We start from the raw sequence: 21,723 nt of genomic DNA on the forward strand, positions 1-21,723 counted from the left end.
TGGGCGCCGGCGCCTCGCTGCAGGGTGCGGACGCCCGCAGAGCCAGCTAGCTAGCGAGCGCGAGCAGAGGGAGGGTGGGTAAGCGAACCGAGGAAGGGTGGGCGCGTTGGTGGGTCTGGGAAGCAGACATCTCCGAAAAGCAGGGGCTACGCGGCTGTGCTGCCCGTAGGACTGCAGTGCCACCTCTCCCAAGAAAGCCCGCTAGCTCACACGCCCGCGCGCGTACGCACGTGCACACGGTAGGCAGGGAAAGCACAAGCGAGAGCATTTGAGTGCTGGGCGCCTTGTAGCTATGGCATCTGCCCTCAACAGCAAAATTCACCCGCCAGGGACTTGCCCGAGCTCCAAAGCCGATTCCCGGGGTGGCACTAGCTGGAGAATGGACTGTGATCCCGAGATGCACGTCAAAATGTGCAAGAAGATCGCCCAGCTCACCAAGGTAAGGTAGGGCGCTGAAGCTGGCGAGCTGTGCGCCCGGGGCTGCTAGAGCCAGGGAGGGAGGGCAGACGCGCCTCTGGGGAGGCCCGTGCCAAATCCGGACAAACTTTGTCTCTGAAGCCAACCAGGAAAGGAAACGGTGCTAAATCTGGTTGACTTGACCTTTTGGAGGCACCATTCTGAAACAGAGAGAACCTTTGCCAAGGAAACTCCCGCAGCCTGCCTGCTGAGCAGGTGGGTTGTGCTTTTACCAAGGTGGGAATGTGAATGAATCGTGTGTGTGTGTGTGTGTGTGTGTGTGTGTGTGTGTGGTGTGTGTGTTTTCGTTCCTTTGCCATCAATGCTTAAGTGATCGTGCCTGGAATGTTGTGAATTTTTTCAGCGCCGTACTTTACAGCTGGGAGGTCATGTGAGCACTATTTAAACACTTGATTCATTTATTCCTTCCATTCAACAAATATTTGAGTCATTTGTTGAGTGCCAGCAGCTTGCCGTGGCACTGCACTAACCCTGGAAGGCAGCCCAGGGGACTTACTATCAAACTGGCTGCAGACGTGTGTAGGAGCATAAATGGGGAAGAGTACAATTCACTATATAATTATGGGATTAGAAAGGACCTTGGGAGGTCAGCCAGACCTTCTCCCTACTTCATTTCAGAGACACAGAGTCGTGTGTCATATTCATGAAAACTATCAAGAGGCTGCCACCAGTGCTGGCTGTTAACCCTCTTCAGCTTCCCGATTAAGGAGCTCCTTGTCATAGGTTCCCCTCATGTGCCTTGTCTGTCCATGGAGAACTCCATTCCTCTCTGTCTTTTGCACAGGGTTTGAAGTGGATGCAGCTAGCTGTTTGTGCAGGTTTTCCTTTTAGTCTCCTAATAAACTCCTTAGAATATGCCTGCCAGTGGAAGGTGGGAGCCAGATTCTGTCCAGAAATATATAGAACATACTTTTTCCTCACTATCTCCTTCTTACTTCCCATACCCACTTTTTTTGTGGAATCATGGGCATTCTCACCACCAGACACACACTATTTTGCAGAAAGGAATAAAGCACAGAGTGGGAACTACTCAGCTACCTTCTCCTGCCTCTCTAGTTAACTTCCCCTCATTCTTTGCACATAAAACTATCTCCAAACAGTGATCTCTAGTCAAGGACTGAAAAATGGGAATGTAGATAACCAGTGGAGAACTTGGCATGTATGACTGGCACGATGGATCTAACCTACATTCATCTACTTAGTGACACCAATCAAAACATTTATTCTGCCTATAATCCCAGTAACTTGGGAGGCTGAGGCAGGAGGATTGCAAGTTCAAAGCCAGCCTCAGCAACTCAAGTGAGGCCCAAAGCAACTTATCTAGACGCTGGCTTAAAATCAAAAAGGGATAGGGAGGTGACTCCATGGTTAAGTGCCCCTGGGTCCAATCCCCAGTAGAAAAAAAAATAATTCAAATACCTAGAAAGGCACATGGCACAATGTAAGCCATCTTCTCTACCTTCAAAGAATCTAAAATATTTTTGAAGAAAAAGGCTTGAATATGGAGAACTAAGACATTGCTATTTTGTCAGTTGCTAAATTGGGTATTTCAAATTTCAAATTGGGTATTTGCTTCTACTATAGAAGTAGAAACAAAAGACTATGTCCTTTGAATACATTCAAATGGATAGGATATGTCATGTGAACAGGAACAGTTGGGTGAGACTCTTTGGACAAATACGATCCTTGAATTTTATGTGAATTTATGAAGTGCCTAGTATGTACCAGGCACTATGTTGAATATGGATGGCATAAAATTTAATAAGACAGCTCCTACCTTTCTGAGGATGTCAGCATATAAATAGATTACTTCAATATTACATAGTTATCTTTCCACTCATTAATATTTATGGTTTAGTTATAATGTGCCAAGCAATGAAGATATAGCAGTAAAGAAGGCAGGCATGATCCCTGGCACACAGTAGGCTGTGTTTCTTAACTACAGGTCATGGTTGAATATTATGTAGTGCCTTTCTTTACCATTTTTTTCATACAATTGCTTAAATTAGGAATTTTGTATTGATAAGCCATCTTTCTTTGTATTGAACATATTTTCCCTATCTGCACATTTAACCCTTCCATGAGTTTTATTTTGTGTCTCTCATTGGTGAGTTTAATCCAGGTGCATTTATTGTGATTATTAATATATCTGGGCCTATCCTTCCATCATATTTTTTGTTCTTCATTTATCAATTCTTCTCTTTGCTTCCTTTTTCTCCATTCTTGCCTTCTATTGGATTAATAACATGATCTATATTCCACAACTGGATTAAGATCTCTGGACTTTATTTTTATTCTTCTCAGATTTGTGTTTTTCAACATAGATTTTTAACTTTACGGTTTCCTAACAAATCTATCATCTGTTTTTTTCCTACAAAGGAGCTTTGTATACTTTACCCATTTAACAGTCTTTCCCTTTCTCATCTTGACATCAATGACTAGTTGTAGCTTTACCTTTTAAATTTAAAATGTTTTTATAGTCAAAAGTTAATTGAATTTACTGACATTTTATCAATTTATCTGCTCTTTTTTTCCCCCCTTGAATCCAAAGTGCTTACTTTGGGTTCACTTTTCTTCTGGCTGAAGTCCATCCTTTACTAATTCTTTCTGTAGGGAGTGGTGATTGGGTAGGCAGTTCTTTGTATACTTGAAATTATTTTGCTCTCATTGTAATATAACAATGTATTTGGATATAAAATTCTACTGGACCATTACTTTCCCATAGCACATTGATGGCAGTACTCTATTGTGTTCTAGTACAAATTATTGCTAATTGTTGTTTCTGGTTAAAAATTCTATTGCCAATCTAATTTTGATTGCTTTGTAGATAATCTGCTTTTTTCTTCTTTATAACACTTCAAATTTTTATTGTTGTTTATCTTCAATGTTCAGAAGTTTCACTAGAACTGTGTTGGTGTTTATTTATCTTTGTCCTCTGCAGATGTAGGAGAGTACTTGCTATGAAGACTCATGCCATCTTTAATTTTGGAAAATTATCAATGATTTTTTTTAAATATTGTTCCCTTCCATTGCCTCTATTCTCTTTTCTGAAAGTGCCACTATGTTGTATGAGGAAGCTTCCCCATCTGGCTCCTAAGAGGCTATGTTTTTTTATTTGTTCTTTTTAGGTATACATGATAGTATAATGTATTTTGACATATCATACATACATGGAGTATAACTCCCTGTTCTTGTGGTTGTACATGATGTGAAGTTTCACTGGTTGTGCATTCATAGATAAACATAGGAAAGTTATATCCCATTGATTCTACTGTCTTATCCATTCCCATCCTTCCTCCAGATCCGCCTTCCCCCATTCAATCCTGTGAATCTCTACTCCCCCACCCCATTGTGAGTCAGCATCTGCAAATCAAAGAGAATATTAGGTCTTTGATTTTGAGGATTGGCTTATTTCACTTAGCGTGATACATCCAGTTCCATTACTGGCAAATGCCATAATTTCATTCTTCTTTATGGACGAGTAATATTCCATTGTGTATATGTACCACATTTTCTTTATCCATTCATCTATTGAAGGGCACCTAGGTTGGTTCCATAGCTTAGCTATTGTGAATTGAGCTGCTATGAACTTTGATGTGGCCATATCACTATAGTATACTGATTTTAAGTCCTTTGGGTATAAACCTAGGAGTGGGATAATTGGGTCAAATGGTGGTTCCATTCCAAGTTTTCTGAGGAATCTCCATACTGCTTTCCATAGTGGTTGCATTAATGTACAGTCCCACCAGAAATGTATGAGTGTACCTTTTCCCCTATGTCCTCGTCAACATTTATTTTGGTACTTGTATTCTTGATAATTGTATTCTGAATGGGGTGAGATGAAATCCCTGAGAGGTTATTTTGAAAAATTCTTTTGTCTCTCTGTTGCTTCCTGGTGGATTCCTTAATCATGTCTTCCAATTTGTCAATCTTATAAATAATTTGTCTGTTCCAGACTTTTTCCCATCTGTTAAGTTTTAGAATTTTAATAATTATATTTTTCATTTCTAAGATCACTGTTCCTATTCTGCCTGTTATGATTGATAATTTCATGCTTAACTTTTACAGCTTAATTGGAGTACAATTTACATATCATAAAATTCACCTGTTTTAAGTGTGCAGTTCAATATATTGTAGCAAATTTATAGTCATTGTACCATAACTATGACCCAATTTTAGAATGATTTTTCATCCCAAAGAAATCCATCCCTCATGCCCATTAGTACCCAGTCCTTGTTCATATTCTCAACCCTATAACCTTTAATTTACTCTTTGTCTCTTTATATTTGTCTTTCCTGGAAATTGCAAATAAATGAAATCATACAATATTTGATCCTTCTCCTCTGACTTTTGTACTTCTTTTTTTTACTTAATTGCTAAATCTTAGCATAATATTTTTGAGGATCATTCATGTTGTAGCATGCATCAATAATTCATTCCATGTTTTGCTCTTGTTCAGATGTGTCATGTTTTATCTATTCACCAATTGATAGATATTTGAGTTTCCACTTTTTTGACTAATATCAATAATAATGCTATGAACATTATATTAATCTGCAGGTCTTTGTGTGTTCTTGGGTACATAAGAGTAGAATTGTTTGGTTGCATACTAAATTTATGTCTAACTTTTGAAAAAATTGATATTGTTTTTCAAAGTCACTGTACTATCTTGCATTCTCTAGCTCCTATCACCCAAGCACTCAATTCTCAAATTTCAGTGAAATACACTTCTTTCTATACTCCACTTTGCACCCATCTTTCTCTTTTTTGTGCTTATTTTAAAATTTTTTCATTGACATAAAACGTATACATATTTATGGGGTACAGTGGGATATTTCAGTACATGTATATAGTGTGTAATGATAAGATCAAGATAACTGGTACATCTATCACCTGAAACATTTAGCATTTCTTTGTGGTGGGAACATTAAAACCTTTTCTGCTAGCTGTTTTGAAATATACAAATAATTGTTGCCAACCATATTTACCTCATTCTGGTATAGGTTATTCCTTATTTCCAGGTGCACCCCTGTATCTAATAGCCATTCTCTCTCCTTCCCCTCACCCTTTCCACTATTCTACTTTCTACCTTTATGACATCAACTTTCTTAGCATCTAAGCTTCCTGGCTTTGTAAGTGTGAACATGCAGTGTTGTCTTTCTGTGCCTGATCTATTTTTGCTTAATGTAATGTATTCAATTCCAACTACCATGCTGCAAATGACAAAATATTTTGTTTGCTAAAGCAGTGATATTTCATGTGTATATATACCACATTTTCTTTGTCCATTCATCCACTAATAGACACCTAGCTTGATTTCATACCTTTGTATTGTGAATATATATTCATCCATTTTCCTCTTCAGGTTTTCTGACTGAAATATCTTCATCTCTAAAAATCATATCCTGTTTCCTCTAAGAAAAGCCTTTGGAAAAAAAACCCCTCACTGTTGTGAGTCAAAATGTGTCAAATAATTGTTAATAAATGTTAATTACTTTTTTCTTATCCATCTGTTGCATTAGTAGTTTATACAATGTCTGGTACATAGTAAGCCCAAAGTAAGTCTATTAAATTCAATCAAAGTTTCCTTCCACATATTTGGCTAAGATTTTTTGCATGATACTTATTCCTAACATATTATAGTTGATTTGTGTATAGTAGGTCTCTCAAAGTAATAAGTGCCTTAGTTTTTATTTTTAATACTTGACAACTAGCAGGCATTCAATGGTAGTCTAGTCAGGAAATATTTACAGCAATCCAAAGTCCAGGATGCACACTAAAATCACTTACAGAGCTTTTAAAAACACACAGCCATTACAGACTTGACAATGAAATGCAGTGTCTGATCTTAGACTGGATTCTATCCTGGTGGGGAAAAACATGCTACAATGTTTATCCAATGAGATAATAGGGCCAATTGACAAAATTGAAATACTGATAATAAAGAGAATAAAGCATCTGTATCAATGATAAGTTCACTGGCATTGACAACTATATTATGGCTCTGCAGGAAAACATTCTTGGGAAATGCACATTGAAGTATATCTTACTTTTAAGGAAATACAATGCCTTACAAAGCATTTTATGTTATAATAAAATGTAGACTATAAAATATATTTATAGAATAAATGATAAATGGGATGTAATGTTAAAAATTAGATGATTCTGAGTAAAGGGAATGTGGATGTTCTCTGTACTAGTCTTTATCTGTTCATTTTTTCCTATGTGTGAGATTATTTCTAAGCACAAAATTTAAAAGCAAAGAAACAGAAAGCATTGGTGCACCCAGGTGCCATTGGACAAGGAACAGAGGACGTGGGAGCAGGCATTGGTATTCTTCTCAAAGCCCTTCAAGAGTGTCCAGTGCATAGACAGGGTTGAGAAACCACTGTCTTTGGAGCAAGCAAAGGTTTAAACAGAAAAGTGTTCATAGAGGAGTTATTTGGAAGGGGAGGAGAATTCAAATCCCCACCCCCCACACTAAAGCCACTGTGAAGCTTTTGGTCTTGGAAGCATGAGGCAGGCTTTCTCAGCCCGTGCCTGCACCTGTGGGCTTCTGTCTGCACTCTCCCAGCAATCTCCTGCTCATTTTTTCCATATGGAGCTCTCACCACAACCTCACCCCAGGAAAGGCCCACTCTCTCCTACCCAAGATTCCCTGGTTCCTACTTTCAAGGAGGGAAAGTCTTGCCCCAGATACAAATCTTAATGAAGAGCCTTTTGTCTTAAAACAACAACAACAAAAAAAAATGAGTGGGAGAGCCTATGCTCCTCCCCATGACCCCATTTTGATGGCTAAGGCTGACTTTTGGGAATCCTGACCACAGCAAGAGAGGCGAACAGACCTGTGGCAGTACCTCTCATCTGGAGCAATTAGAGGAAAGGTACCTTGGAGGGAATGAGCAGACTTCTTAGTGCCAGAAACCATCAAGCTCAAAGTAGGAGTAGAATGGGACCCTCTTGGTCACTCTTGTTTCAGACATCTGCCAGTTTGTTGGAAGACCCTTGTTCTGGAACAACCCAGTCCTAGTATGTGAGAGCTGGCCCCAAGGTGCCATGAGATCAAAGAAAAAGAAGCATACAGATCTGAATTGCACAGAGTACAATTTGTCAGGGTATTTTGCTGAGGGAAGCATGGTCTGGGTGGCAATAAGTCCTGTAATGCACTTGGTTTATCTTAAGATAATATCAGAGTCAGGCACATCCCTGGACCCTGGATCCATTTGTAAAGCCCACATGTGACTCTAATGGCTTTATCTATTTATTGTTTCTAGGAAAGTATGCAAGAGAAGCCAGCTAGGGTAACTCAGGGGCAATCATGACTATGGTCATATGGATCTGAATCCATACAACGCTGCAAGAGCAAAGGTTCAATCAAGTGCCCACACCTTCTCCACACTATGGTCCTTATGTTTGTGTACTTTTCAAAGCCTTTAACATACTTACTTACTCCTCGTATGCATAGCAATTCTGCGTGGCAGGGAAGGAAGCAGGGTCTTTGATAGAAGGAGAATCCAATGTATGGGTGCAGGGTCTGGGTTCGGCATTCTTGCCTGATGTCATGTTAGTATGTATTGACAGAGCTAGGATACCAAGACCCAGTGCTGGGGTGGGGGTGGTGGAGTTGGGAGATGTTTCCCTCCTGTTTGTCCTTATGTTTTCAAGCCTCTCTCAATCATCTTTACTACTTTTCCCATGCAAGGGGGGTGGACATATCTGATTAGTCATGTTGGTGAAGCAACTGGGCCTGTGGAGCTCTTGTTTCCTGCTCCCTTCTTCCTCATATAGCTATCTGCCCACAGAAGCACATGTCCTACTCTACCCGTCCATTCTACAAGGAGGTGAAGTGCTGGAGGAGGAGCTGCCCCAGACTGACATTGTGAGTGGATTGGTAAGGATCAGGAATTCATCTTGCCAGGGACATAAAACACATCTCCAATATTAGTGTTGTTGGTAATAAAATGATGTTTTGGTTTCAAACAGCCTCATGCCTTGGCCTTGTATTTCAGTTAGCTCAGTGGGAAAGAGGGATTTTATTTTGGAGTCCAATAGACAGATCTTAGGATGGGGCCAGTTTTAAGGAATATGGTAAGGTATCATAATAGAAACTAATTCTTTCATTTGGGAAAGCATCCTAACCTTAGGGTAGGGAACTTTTGAATTGCAGTGTAGTAGTTATCTAAATACACATTCCATACAAAGCTGTGGAAGTCAAAGTCACCACTTCACACACAGTTGTACAACCCAAGCATGGGGACTGTGTGTCCCTTGTCCTAGATCTCAACCATGGTCTATGAAGACAGATTAGCTGAGAAGAGTGATATTGGGTGTGGGGTACAGTAGGAGGTGGGCAATATAGGGGAAGAGGATGTAATGGAGAACAGCCTCTGCATATAAATCAGAGATATTACAGGAAAGAAAATTACAATTTCTACGTAGGTTTTTTGTTTTTTTTTTTTTTTTTTTTTTTTTTGTGCCAAGGATTGAACTCAGGGGCATTTAACCACTGAGCCACATCCCCAGGCCTTTTTATTTTGAGACAGAGTCTCACTAAGTTGCTTAGTTATTTTTTAAAGGTATGTAAATTTTATTCTTTTTTAAAAGGGCTACTTTTTAACCCTTATTTATACTTATGAATATAAATTAAGCAGGAATGAAGGCACCTGGAGGGTAATAAACTGGGGATTAAACTTGGTGTGTTCTTCCTGATCCTTGTATGGCCAGTATCAGCTAAGATGCATTGTCTTCAGAGGGGCCCACCTGCCAATCTAAAGGGGACAACTTTCCTCATTGGAAGTGTAGGGGGTGGTGATTTCTTCCTTGGTAATTGGTCAAGAGCTTTCTAACATGGAAGGTCAGAAATGTGTTGGTCATAATCCAGTGCCAAGTAGATCTTAAGCTGGACAGATATTCAATTCCCTTACGTCCTGAGCTGCAGGAACTGCAGAGGGTAAGGACTTCTTTCTACCCAGTGGTCACACCAGTAATCTAGAGCAAAGCCAGCCCTTTCCTAGGACAGAGAGGCCAGGGCAGTGTCACAGTTGGTAGGAAGGTCTGTTGCCACAGGCGTCCTCAGCAACAGCCTGCCTCTTGAGCCTGAGTTTTCATGATTTAAAGATGTGGAAGTTTTATTTCACCCACTGACTCCTTTGCGTCTCTGAAGATATCCTCCTACTTGCAGAAGCGTGTCTGGGGACAGATGTGTAAACAGTTCTGGGCCAGTCTGTTTTACTACTTTAGATTTGAAATCTGCAGATCTGTTTTAACAAGCTCTCTCTGTTGGAATCTTAACAATGTAATGCCCTGAGTAAGGGCAGCTATCTCTCATTAATCTTTGTGTCATACCATGAAACAGTCTGAAGTGTTCTTCAAGTTGAGTGTTCTTGAACTCTACTTATACCTGGACTTTTATATAATCATTCTTTTCTGTTCACAACCCCATCCTACCCCAGCATTCCTCCAGTCTTTTCTCCGCACAACCAGAATGATTGCAACTCCTCATACCTGGGGGGTAGGAATATAAAACGGTGCAGCCACTTTGGAAAATAGTCTTGATAGTTCCTCTAATGGTTAAACAGAGGGTTATATGATGCTGCTACTCTTAGGCATGCACCCTAGAGAAATGAAAACTTGTGTCCACACAAACATTTGAACAGGAGTGTTCATAAAAATATTGTTTATAATACCTGGAAAGTGAAAAGAAACTAAATGTCTATCAACTGAGGAATGGATAAATAAGATGTGCAAAATACAGTGAGGGGGTACTGTATAAGGGGTGTAGGGTTTCTTTTGGGAGATAGTGAGTTCTAAGGTTGATTGTAGTGATGATTGCATCTCTGACTATACCAAGAGCCACAATTGTATACTTTATAGGTGAGTGGTCTGATACACTAATTATATCTCAATAAAGGTATTATAATTAAAGCAAGCAAAAACTGAGTCCTATTTGTCTCCTATTTAAATCTAGTTCTGAAACAAGTCCTGGTGACTTTATGCCATCAACACATAATGAGTCAGTTCATGTCTGTTCTCCATTTCTGCCTCCACCCTAGCCCAAGCACCTTCACCTCTGGCCTCCAACTCCTGCCATGGCTTCCTGACTGGCCTTGTGGTTCACTCTTACCCCCTCCCATGTGGCAAGAATTATCTTCTAAATGCAAACCAGAGCACCATTCTTCTATTTAAAACTCACCAATGGATTCCCCTGGGATTAAATTCCAGTTTGCATTGGAATAAAATATGTTCATCTATAATAAATTCTTCATCATGGTCACTTGAGGTGGCTCTTATCTACCTCTCAGTATCTTTCCGTTCAGCACACTCACCTTATTTCAAGCCTTCAAATGTAAGATTACCTACCCATAATCCATCTGTAATTTTCCCATTTTGGTGTCTTTCAAATGGAGAGTGAGAATCTAAAACACAAGTAAAACTATCTGAGCTCAGAATCATTCTAAACCATTAAAACTGGTTCCCAAGTCTTCACTTCTCTGTCAAACCTAATTTGATACCATTTTTTTTTCTTTAGCTACTTGCCTTTACTGAGTCCAAAACATTCAACCCAGTTTTCATAAGAAAGCAACTTTCTTTCCATATGTATATATAATTGATGTACTATGGTGTTTGGCTACATAATTACAATAACTACAACTGGCCTAAACAGGTGACAGTTTTGAATAAAGGTTGAATGGGTACTGGTGAAATATTTTCTGCTTCTCTTATACAAAAATTAAATTACAATGTTGCTAAGATAATAAGCAAGAACTTTGAAAACTTTGAACAATCTGAAGGATTAAGGATGTTGCTTTGAGACAGTCCATCATTATTGGCCGTTTTAGTTGGTTCCAGTTGGTCATTATTATAATCAATATTGTGGTGGTTCCCCTTTTGCCTCTGTCCTTACACAATTGCTAGATTACTTCCTGGAAATAATCCTAAAGATTCCTGTGAGCATAACTCACCTTTGTTATCATAGTAGATTCCTTTGAAAGAATATCAGGAAGATTGAAAAGAGCAGCTGAGAAAGAGAATTATTTAGTGGTTAGTTTAAAAAAAAAATCTAATACACAAGATATGCTGAGGTCCTGACTTGCTAACTGCAAAGCTTGACTTCGTAGAAGGCATGTATTACATCTCTCCTCCTACAATCCTAACACTGGAATAATACCTGGGGGGAGTAACTCTGGTAGTTACAGAAATAATGGCATAATTGATTTCAAACTACATTGACATAGACACAGCCCAAGCTGTTTGTTCACATTCTGCTTAATGGATCTGTTTGAAGTTCTTAGCCTCAATGGAAAAAGGATGTCCCTGGAAAACATTCCCAGGTAGCTCAAGATATCAGAGAAATGAATGCTTCTCTCATAACTCAGGGGTCCAGTAGAACCAGACATTCCAGTAATTCTCTCAGGTATAAGACTCTGCCCCTGTTTCCTAAGAAAACCTTTTTCTTAGTTGTAAAAACTTCAGGACAGGAAGCAGAAAGACCTACTTGTGAATGTTTGATATTAACATTAGGAATGGTGCTATTATCAGACTCCTGAGGCACAATAAGTACTAAGCAGGTGTTCCTAAAAGGTTATGCCCTGTGCTCACTTAGGCAGTGCATGTACTAAAATTGGAACAATATAGAGAAGATTAGCATGGTTCATGTGCAGGAGCTTTTGCAATCTGTGAAGCACTTCATACTTTTCTGAGACTGTTTGCCATGCTGAGAGCTATTCTCTCAGCCTCTGGGATGGACTGTAAGGACTCTGAGTCAGAGAGAGGGGCTGGGGCTTTCTCCTGAAAACTTGTCCCTTGGTGCCTCACTGAAGGCTGAGCCAGTGACCTTGTTTTCCCTCACTGTGACAGAATACCCTAGAAAAAAAATGGTTTAAAAAGAGGAAAGATTTATTTTGACTCATAATTTTAAAGATTTCAAACTGTGGCTGCTTAGCCATATTGTTTTGGGCCTCTGGCAAAGCAGAACATTGTGGTAGGAGAAGGTGAGGGAGCAATCTTCCAGGAATAAGAGAACAGGGACGAGAAAGGGGGCAGGGTACCAATGGCCTACTTCCCCCAACTAGGCCCCGCCTCCTAAAGTTTTTACCACCTCCTAATAGCGCATTTAGTTATAAATCCAGTATGAATCCTACTAATCCAGTTGTGAGGTCAGAGACCTGTGATACAATCACCTTCCAGAGGTCCCACCTCTGAACACTGCTACACTGGGTACCAAGCCTTCCACACACGAACTTTTGGGGGGCATTTAAGATACAAACCATAGCAAGAGACATGAGAACAGTGCCTGGCTTTGTGGAATCAGTGCAGGCACTGGAGTCAAACAATTCTGAATTCAATCCATTCTTCTCTTACCCTCTATGTCACTGTGAACCTGATACCAAACCCTGCAAGCCTTAAAGTTAATGCTCATTCAACAGTATTTATTGAGCACCCACTATGTGCATGTCTTTGTGCTAACAACTAAAGGCACACAAACCAATGAAATATAGTGAAACTTTGCTCCATAATGAAATGAGAGCAAAGTTTTCAGCCTTGAGGCCAATGGACCAATTTAGTGAAGCAGAATATGGGACAGTATGTGACACATAATGGCATTCAATCAACACCTATTTTGTTCTCCTTTCCTTACTTCTTCTGCACCAGAGTCTCTGGATTATCAGTTCTTCAAATGTCAAGCAAGGGTCTGAGAAGCCCATGTTGGCTTGAATGGGAAATGCTAACATCAGTTTGGCATGAGCTCTATATTGGCTCTCTTTCATGCCTCCTTCTCTCCCCCTCAGATTTTCATTGCTATTGGGGGGAATTCTTTACTTTCAGAGCCTGTGTTCTACTTTTTCTTCTTCTTGATTCTCTGTGGTGCATCTGACCAATTTCCTCAGAATGATCTCCAGTTCACTAATACTTCCTTTCACTGTGTCTAGTCTGCTATGTGGTCCTGGTGCTCTTGGATGGCTCTGTATGGGTTCAGCCTTATTCTGGAGGCATCATTTTTCCCCTTACATCAACAACAGAAAAATCTTATAGGAATCAGACTCAAGACAAATTCAAAATGAGTGAAATACCCATCTGAATAGGTACTTTAGAAAATTCCTCTGGTAACTGTTTAGAATATAGGCCAGAAATTTTTGGAGGAACAAGAAGCTTACTGATGGGGGACTGGACTAATTATAAAATGTATTTAATTAGCCTGTCTGAAGAGATATGTCTGTTGCAACCATGTCTTAAATAGAAACCTAGAAGGTGGTGACTCAATATATGAGTGAGTCTGAGCCAGGTAGAGGGTTTGGGGGAATGAGGACTTTGGGACCAAGGTTTAAGAGAAGGACCTCAGCAGAATGGTTCAACTTCCCTGAGCCTGTTTATTCATCTGCAAAGTAAAAACAAGAACACCCAACTCATAGTGTGACCTTGATCTGATGTGACCTATGTCTGGCTTTCTATTCACTCCTGATCCATCACTGAAGTCACATGCTCAAGCCTTCTTGTACCTCCACTCCTCTAAGTTCATTTCTGCTTGGTGAGCAGTATTCACAGACTCATTCTAGTGAGTCACTCTCCAACCACCCAGACCCACAATAATGAAAATCATGTTTGACATGGATTACAACCCATACAATATCTGGGTATCTTTGGTAACCAGAAAATCTGATGAGGCAATGGCTGCATAGCTGATGCTTCAGCACCAGACAATATGGGGAAGCAAGCTGCACATTCCAAGTTAAGCCTGTGCATCCAGAAGTTGGAACCTGCCCATCCCCACAGGTCTTTCCACTTTCATTCCCCAAGCAAAGGAGTGCCAGTGAGCCTGTCCTTTGCACCCTCTCCTCACCTTCTGTGCATCAGCTGCCTGAGGAGATAAGCAGTCAGGAAAAAGAGAGTGAGGGAGCCAGCTTGCCTGCCATTCCCCTCTGCAGGCTGTAGGTGAGGACCCCTACTCCCAGTGTAGCCCTCTCCCCCCAGCATTTCCCTGCACCAACCCCAGTTCCTGGACAAGCAGCAGGGGGAGAGCAGCAAGTCCTACCAGGATACATCAGAAGAAGAAAACTCTCTCTCCACCATGGTGGGACCACAGCCCATACCCAGGGCAACAGCAAGAGCTAGAAGGGGGCTAACAGGAGAATTGCCACCTGTGTTTCACAAACATGCTGCTGCATACCACATTGCTGCCTACCAGTCCAAAAGACAAGCCCTGGAGTCAGAAACAAAGTGACTCCACAAATAGATGACAGAGACAGAAAAAAACAATGGACCACCAGAGGACCCTAAGCTCTGTGAGATTGTGGGCAAGAGCTCAATTGGTCAAGGCAGTACAAGGATTAAACTTCCCCTGAGCCGTTCTCTATCTTTCTCCACATGTTGTGTTCTGTCTCTTAAACAGACATTAACCAAATACAGGTTTGAAGGATGTTTCCCTGCTCTATTTACACAGTATCAGTCTAATTGTGCACTCTGCTGATGTTATTGTGTTTAGGATGGCAGAAACATGTATAGGTAATGGTAGGGTAAGAAACATCTAGTTAGGTGTTGGGTAAAGAAGAGTTTGCAGAGTAATCTCTTCACATTTTGAACATTTAGATTGTGTAGATCATCATTTTAGTAAGGACAAGCCAGAGCCAAGGAAGTGAAAAAGAACCTTTTTCTGATTTTTGTTCATTTTCCTGCCAGGGCAGTCTGCCCTTGAAAAAGCATGCCCCTCAAACATCTGCTATTCCTTGCACTTGCAAACTCATTAATGGCATTTTCCCAGAGACCCAGAAATAGCAAATTCCATTAAAAGGCTTATCATTAAATACAATGCAGCTCTTTATGTGGGAGAAGGATGGCCTTTGAATAAGAGTCCATTAGGGCTGTGGGCTGGAAAAAAACGGGTCAGCTTTCTTTTAAGGGAGAAATTAATACAGCAGGCAAGAGCCAGCAATACTGCCAACGTTAATCTTGCAAAGCTTTCCCTCTTCTTGCTGCCAAAGTGCATTCATCCAGACTTGCTATTCCTGTCCTCAGCCTCCTGGAGCAAGGCCCATTTGTCCTGAGGAAGACTATCAAATTATCTGGCGACAGCCTAAATAAATATGAGAGGGAAGATTAGAACTGAGTATTCTGTGAGTGTGTGTGTGTGTGTGTGTGTGTGTGTGTGAGAGAGAGAGAGAGAGAGAGAGAGAGAGAGAGAGAGAGAGTATGCCCATGCTCGCACACTTTCGCATGTATACTGACTGTAATCTAAACCAGGTCACTAAAAGCAAAGCTAATCAGTAACTCATTTGCTGACCTGTCTCTCTTTTGGTGGGTCCTAATATCATTTTCATGAGACGTGCATGACTCATTGCCAAATCCAGGAGGTGCTGTCCCCAGGAAGAGCCAATACAGAGAAACTTGTTTTTGATATAGCAGGTCAGCATTCACAAGGTCTGTGCAGCATCCTCTCTCCTCACTGTGACTTAGGCCAGCTGAAGCACAGTACTTGGAGGGACCTTAGTCGCCAAGGTTGACGGGCAGGGGAAAAACTAGCACTGAACAAAATGGGAGCTGGGAACTGAATTGAGAATAGCCACGGACAATGTCCAAAAACAACACAGGAATGAGTGGGGCACATCCCTATCCTGGGAGAGCTGTCCAGCTGGGCAGGGTAGGGCAGTGAGGTTTCCCCAGGTGGAATTGTTTAGAAGTCAGGGGAGTGGGAAGTTGGAAGTAGGTGTTCTGTCCAAATTCAGCAACATCCCCTAGCAGAAAACGGACATGAAGACCCAATGCCACAGGAGGGGGTAAGCAGGCTGCCAGATTCTTAGCAAACAGCAGAGAATTTAAGGAGTCTGTAAGACGTTCACAAAGAGACTTACAAGGTAATTTGATATATAATTGTGCTAGTTTATATGTTTGTATATCTAGCAAATATTTGTTTGCTCCTGTCATCCTCTTTAACCCTGTGAGTAGAGATTACTTCTACATCCCTTTGGTGATGGGCTTCTCTGAGACTTTGGTCTATAGTATGTTAAAGGAAGTGAACACAGGAAGAGGCCTGAGCTGGTACAGATTGGTGATTGCTATGAAAGAGTAGGCAAAGTAGCCACTGCCCTACAGCCAGGCCTTAACAGAGCAGACCAGTACCCGGCTCCTAGTCTGAACCAGACTAGTATGACCTGACACTTGAAGCCTAGAGCAGATCCATTCAACTGAGCTCAGTCAGGATCAATCAGGTCAGCCACTGTTAACATCTATGAGAATAAGTGCTTCTAACTGGAGGTAACTGAGTTTAATTTTTATGTGACATACTTGTGGGCAGTCACTGACTTCTGCAGTAGACCTGGAACTTGGAAAAGATGTTTAGTCTAGAGATTGCTTTTAGAAAAAGTGTATTTGTTCATTTACTCAGCAAATATTTAGTTCAAACTTAACTCTCTGCTGAGTACCTTCATTTACTGATATGGAGGATACAGTTCAAGATCCTTATAGGAGCAGGCCTCTTGACAGGTTTCCTAGAGAGAATTTGCAGAGTGAGAAGAGAAGGCCATCAAAATGGAATCTCAGGGATTGCTAGCCCATGAAGGAAACTTTAGAGAGGTTAAGAGGAGACTCAAGTGAGGGAGGTGCTTCAGAACCCCAGGAAGAGAGCCATCAACCTTTAATGAGGAAAGAGTGTTTACCAGGGACAGGTTGTGTGGAGAGGTGAGGTGGACTGAGGCCTGAACTAGTCATTGTTAGTCTGGATGCCAGAACCATGGTGGTCCAGGGCTAGGAGCCTGGTGCAGAGAGCTTGGTGCAGATGTGTATGAGTCTGCACAGGCTGCCATGAGAGAAAACCACAGACAACATGGCTTAAACAACCCCATGTTTATTTCTCACCTTTCTGGAGGCTGGAAGTCCCAGATCAGGGCATGGCAGGGCTGATTTTTGGTGAGGGTCTCTTCCTGACTTGCAGACTTCCCACTGTGTCTTCACGTGGCCTTTCTTCTGTGCACTCATGGAGAGAAAAAGAGCTCTGGGGTCTCTTCCTCTTCTTAAAAAGGATACAAATCCTTTTTAGTTTGAGCCCCACCCTTATGACTTTATTGAACAAGAATTACTTCCTTAGGGCTGCCACGTGTGAATGTATAAGCCATTTCTGCCTCTTCACTGCTGTTCCTGGGGTCTGCCTTGGGAAGAGGAGCTCCTCAGCTGCATCTGCCTACTGTTACAGAGTGAGCAGTCTGGAAGGGGAAGACGCCCCTCCCTCTGGCTTCCAGCTGTCCTAGTGAGAGCCTTAAGGGCCTTCTCAGGCTTTCAGTTTTCTTACAGTCCCTTCTCTGGGGGGACAAGATGCTTGTTCCTGAGGTTTCTGAGCACCTAGGTCAGATAACACATGAGGGCCACCATCCTGAGCACCTTTCCTGCTGACAGTGAACTAGGGCCCAGTCGAGGTATTACCTTAGGTTTGGGGTAAGACTTCTCAGTCTGGCCACTACTAACATTTGGGATCAATGAATTCCTGATTGTAGGGGTTTCCTGTGCAATATAGGATATTTAGCAGTATCCCTAGCCTGAAGTCACAAATACCAATGGCCTTCTCCAAGTTGTAGCCACCAAAAATGTCTCCAGATAATGCCAGATTTCTCCTGGTCAGGGACAGAGGGCTGTGCTGTTCTCAGCTGTTGAAAACCGCTGACTTAGGGCAAATTCCTTGATCATTCAGAGCTGAAGCAGTCTTTGGCATTGATTTTGAAGAGCCTTTGGTTTACTATGGCAGGACTCAACTGGAAATCCCAGAGTCCTCTGGAGAAAGGTCATTTGTTACAGAAAACCCAATTGACTCTTATGCAAATATGCAACACTGTATTGGCCCTTTCTGGTAAGTCAGATTTTCTGAAGAGTCTAGGATTAGAGTCCTATTTTCCCAGAAGTCTTTTAGGATTCAAGTGCTCTGAAAATTAAAAGAACATTTCACATATAACTAGCAATACCAAACAATGCTACATGCATAGCCTGTGTAATAATAATACATAATAAATTATTTGGGGAAAGAGAGAATGAGAATGGGAATGGGGGCCACCAGAAAGGCTTGGTGTCAGAGGCCTGGATTTGAGCATAGGGTTGATCTTGAACCTTCATTTTTTTCTAGAGCTTCAGTTTTTCATCTACAGTATTGATGAATTTATTAATTTAGTAATGGAGGTATTAATCTCCACATCCTCCATGGGGTGTTTCTAGGCTCAGGTGAGAACTTATACATGAATTACTAACAAAGTGAGCATTTCATGAAATGCTGGGTTGTTTTGGGAACTCGGCGAGATGTAGTGAAAGAGCCCAGCTGTTTTAGTAATGCCTGAGTCACATCAGTGTCTGCCGCAGCCCTTATGGAGCCTCCAAAAGTCACCAAACACATTCCTTAGACTCCTCACAGTTCAGGTATTGGAACCAATATCCACCATGGTGTGTAGAATGGTAACTAAATGCCACGTGAATGGCTGTAAATCACTGCTGAGAACGGCTGAAGATTCTACTGAATGATCTTTGAGAACCCAGAGCCCAATATCAAGTGTAAGCTGCTTGGTGAGCTGTGACACTTTGCATGTAAACCTCCACCAATGCTGCAGAAAGTCTGCTGCTCCAAACCCCTATGAAGGTGATCTTTAAGAGTGTAGCATCTGGACAGTGTCCACCATGGGACAGCATTAACAGGAGAAGGGCAGAACATTAGAACAATGAGTTTATCAGTAAGCCAAAGCAAGAAGGTGGCATTAGAAGGGACAGGAGAGTACAGAAGCCAAAAGATGAACCCTCTGCAACCAGGTAAACCACCTGAGCAGAGAGAGAAAATGAAGTGAAATAGTCAAATAGCATGATCCACGTGGCAGTGTTTCTTAACTGTGAAGTCCTGCGGAAAGAGGTATGTTGTTGTGATCCCTTAGCAGTGTGCAGCTGTCACTCGGGCCTCCCTCCTGCTAAGTGCCATTTAACAGCCTCCAAGAATCTTATTTATAACCCCTTTCACTTCTCTGTGGGAGCACCGTCACTTATGCAATAAAAATGACAACGCAGCCTTCTGCAGATGCTTCAGTAGGCATTAGAGGTCAAACCATCTCTTCCTCTTGCCTTGGAAAAAAATTGCAGCTGTCACATTTCTAAAACAGACACAAAAGCCAGGACCAGAGAAAACCGGCCTTCTACATTATCTTCCCAGCACAGACAGCTCCTTGGCTGTGGCTCCAGGGAGGCAGGCAGGTGGTTGGTTAGTTCCGTGGCTAGTTGGCTCTAGGATGCACAGCCCGTACTGAAAGCAACTCTGGGCTGTTTGAACCTGCTGCCAATGCTGAATAAATGATCCCTGATGGCTAAAGTGACACTCATATCTCTCATGAAGCATTGCTGCTTCTAAAAATATACCAGCTACATCCCTTTTAAGGTGGCCTATTTTAAAAACCAACATATAATTAAGTTAATGCTAACAAAAGGGAACAAGGTTTAGTCCTTTGTGTTTCTGGGGCTGGAAATAACATAGAAATAATTTAGTCATTCCACCCATCTACAGAATGAATACTAGAGAGGTTCAGTGCTTTCCCTGAGATCACACAGCAGGTTAATAGAGAATGTTTAGTGGGGGTGGAGGAATATCAGTAGTTCTAGTTTGAGCATGCTCAGTTTAGGAGTCCTGTGAGACATCCAAGTTTAAAAGTCAAGAAGACAGTGGGATATTTTTAATAGTCCTTCAAATGAGAGGTCAGTTTGAATTATAAATTTAGGAGTGGACACTATTGATTACCTAACACACACATATTCTACCCGATTCCAGAGTGTGCTGCAGAGACTGAAAAGAAAATTATATTTCCCAGAATTCCTTGCAGCTAAATTTCTTGGTGTGATTTTGGTTATACAAACCATGTGCTCTCAAACAATATATTTGTTGTTGTTTATACAACAATTTGCTATGAAATTTAAAATATATATAACATTAGAAAGGGTTGTTGCTCAGCCTCCAAAATCACCAATGCATGTGAATTTTGCCTCATTTAGACCAGTACCTACTCCCTACATCCAATTATTTTATAGCACTCTCAAAAGTATTTTATCCAGGCTGGGATTGTAGGTCAGTGGTAGAGCACTTGCCTAGCGTGTGTGAGGCACTGGGTTTGATCCCCAGCACCACATGAATAAATAAATTATAAAAAAAAATTTAAAGTATTTTGTCCATAAATATTTCAGTGTATATCTCTGAAAGAAAAGCATTCTTTTTATAGCACATCCACATTACCATTAGCACATTGAAAAAACAATAGAAACCCTAACATCACAAAATATCTGGTCAGTGTTTGTATTTAACCAACATTTTTCTAGTACTTACATAATTTTGTCTCAGTGTTTTTACAGATTTTTTTTTGAAATCAAAATTAAATAAGAATTTATATGTTCCAATTGGTTGATAATGTCTGTTAGTATTAGGTGTCTCTTTACACACTTACATACTCATTGCCTGTAATTTCCAAAAGTTTGGATTTTGCTGATTGCACCCTTAGATGTTCTTTAATACATTGTCCTGTCACGATATTTCCTATAAGTTGGTAGTTATGTCTAGAAAACTGGTTAGACTTGGGTTCAAATTTTCGGCAAGAAAACTTAATAGGAACTGTTGTGAACATCCATCAAGAGGCACATATTGTTAGATTTTTTTTGTGTGTGTGTGTGTGCGCGCGCGTGCGTGTATGGTTAGCAGTTGTTTTAGTCAGCTTTTTTTGTCCCTGTAACCAAAAGACCAGATAATAACAACATAGAGAAGGAAAACCTTATTTTAGCTCACAGTTTCAGTGGTTCAGTCCATGGTTGGCCAACTCCATTCCACACCCTTCTGCCATGATTGTTCTGCCTTAATGTTAATGCTAGCAAAATGGAAAGGTTTAGTCCTTTGTGTTTCTTGGGCTGGAAATAACATAGAAATAATTTAGTCATTTCACCAGTTTACAGAATGGAGACTAGAGAGGTTCTGAGCTTTCCCTGAGGTCACACAGCAGGTTAATAGAGAAGGTTTAGTGGGGGTATGATAAAAGGGTAGAAGGCAGGAGGGTGTGGTAGAAGAAAGCAGCTCAGGACTTGGCAACCAGGAAGCAGAGAACGGATTCTTCTCGCCAGGATACAAAACACAAACTCCAAAAACATACCCTGAGTGACCTACTTCCTCTAGCCACAACCTGCCTACAGTTACCACCCAGTTAATCCATCAGTGGACTAATCCACTGATTAGATTGAGGCTCTCATAATCTAATCATTTCACCTCTG

At 41.1% G+C, this 21,723-nt stretch overlaps 1 protein-coding gene and 1 non-coding gene across 3 annotated transcripts in view; both read left to right on the top strand.

Annotated features, from left to right (window-relative positions):
* Nucleotides 1–253: 253 nt before the first annotated feature.
* Fam184b (family with sequence similarity 184 member B) overlaps nt 254–21,723 on the top strand; it is a 107,801-nt gene continuing 86,331 nt past the window's right edge. For both annotated transcript variants that reach the window (XM_046423900.2, XM_046423901.2), the window contains exon 1: nt 254–439. In XM_046423900.2, coding sequence (XP_046279856.1) covers nt 293–439 — 147 coding nt within the window. In that variant the 5' untranslated portion in view covers nt 254–292. The remainder of the gene's footprint in view (nt 440–21,723) is intronic.
* On the top strand, nt 12,068–12,172 carry LOC124078841 (U6 spliceosomal RNA). The gene has a single exon (XR_006847071.1). It is a non-coding gene; the product is annotated as a U6 spliceosomal RNA (small nuclear RNA).

The sequence above is a fragment of the Marmota monax genome, unplaced genomic scaffold (assembly GCF_021218885.2).
Source record: "Marmota monax isolate L192 unplaced genomic scaffold, Marmota_monax_Labrador192_F-V1.1 WCK01_AAM20220418_F8-fsc00009, whole genome shotgun sequence".
Taxonomy (NCBI): Eukaryota; Metazoa; Chordata; class Mammalia; order Rodentia; family Sciuridae; genus Marmota; species Marmota monax.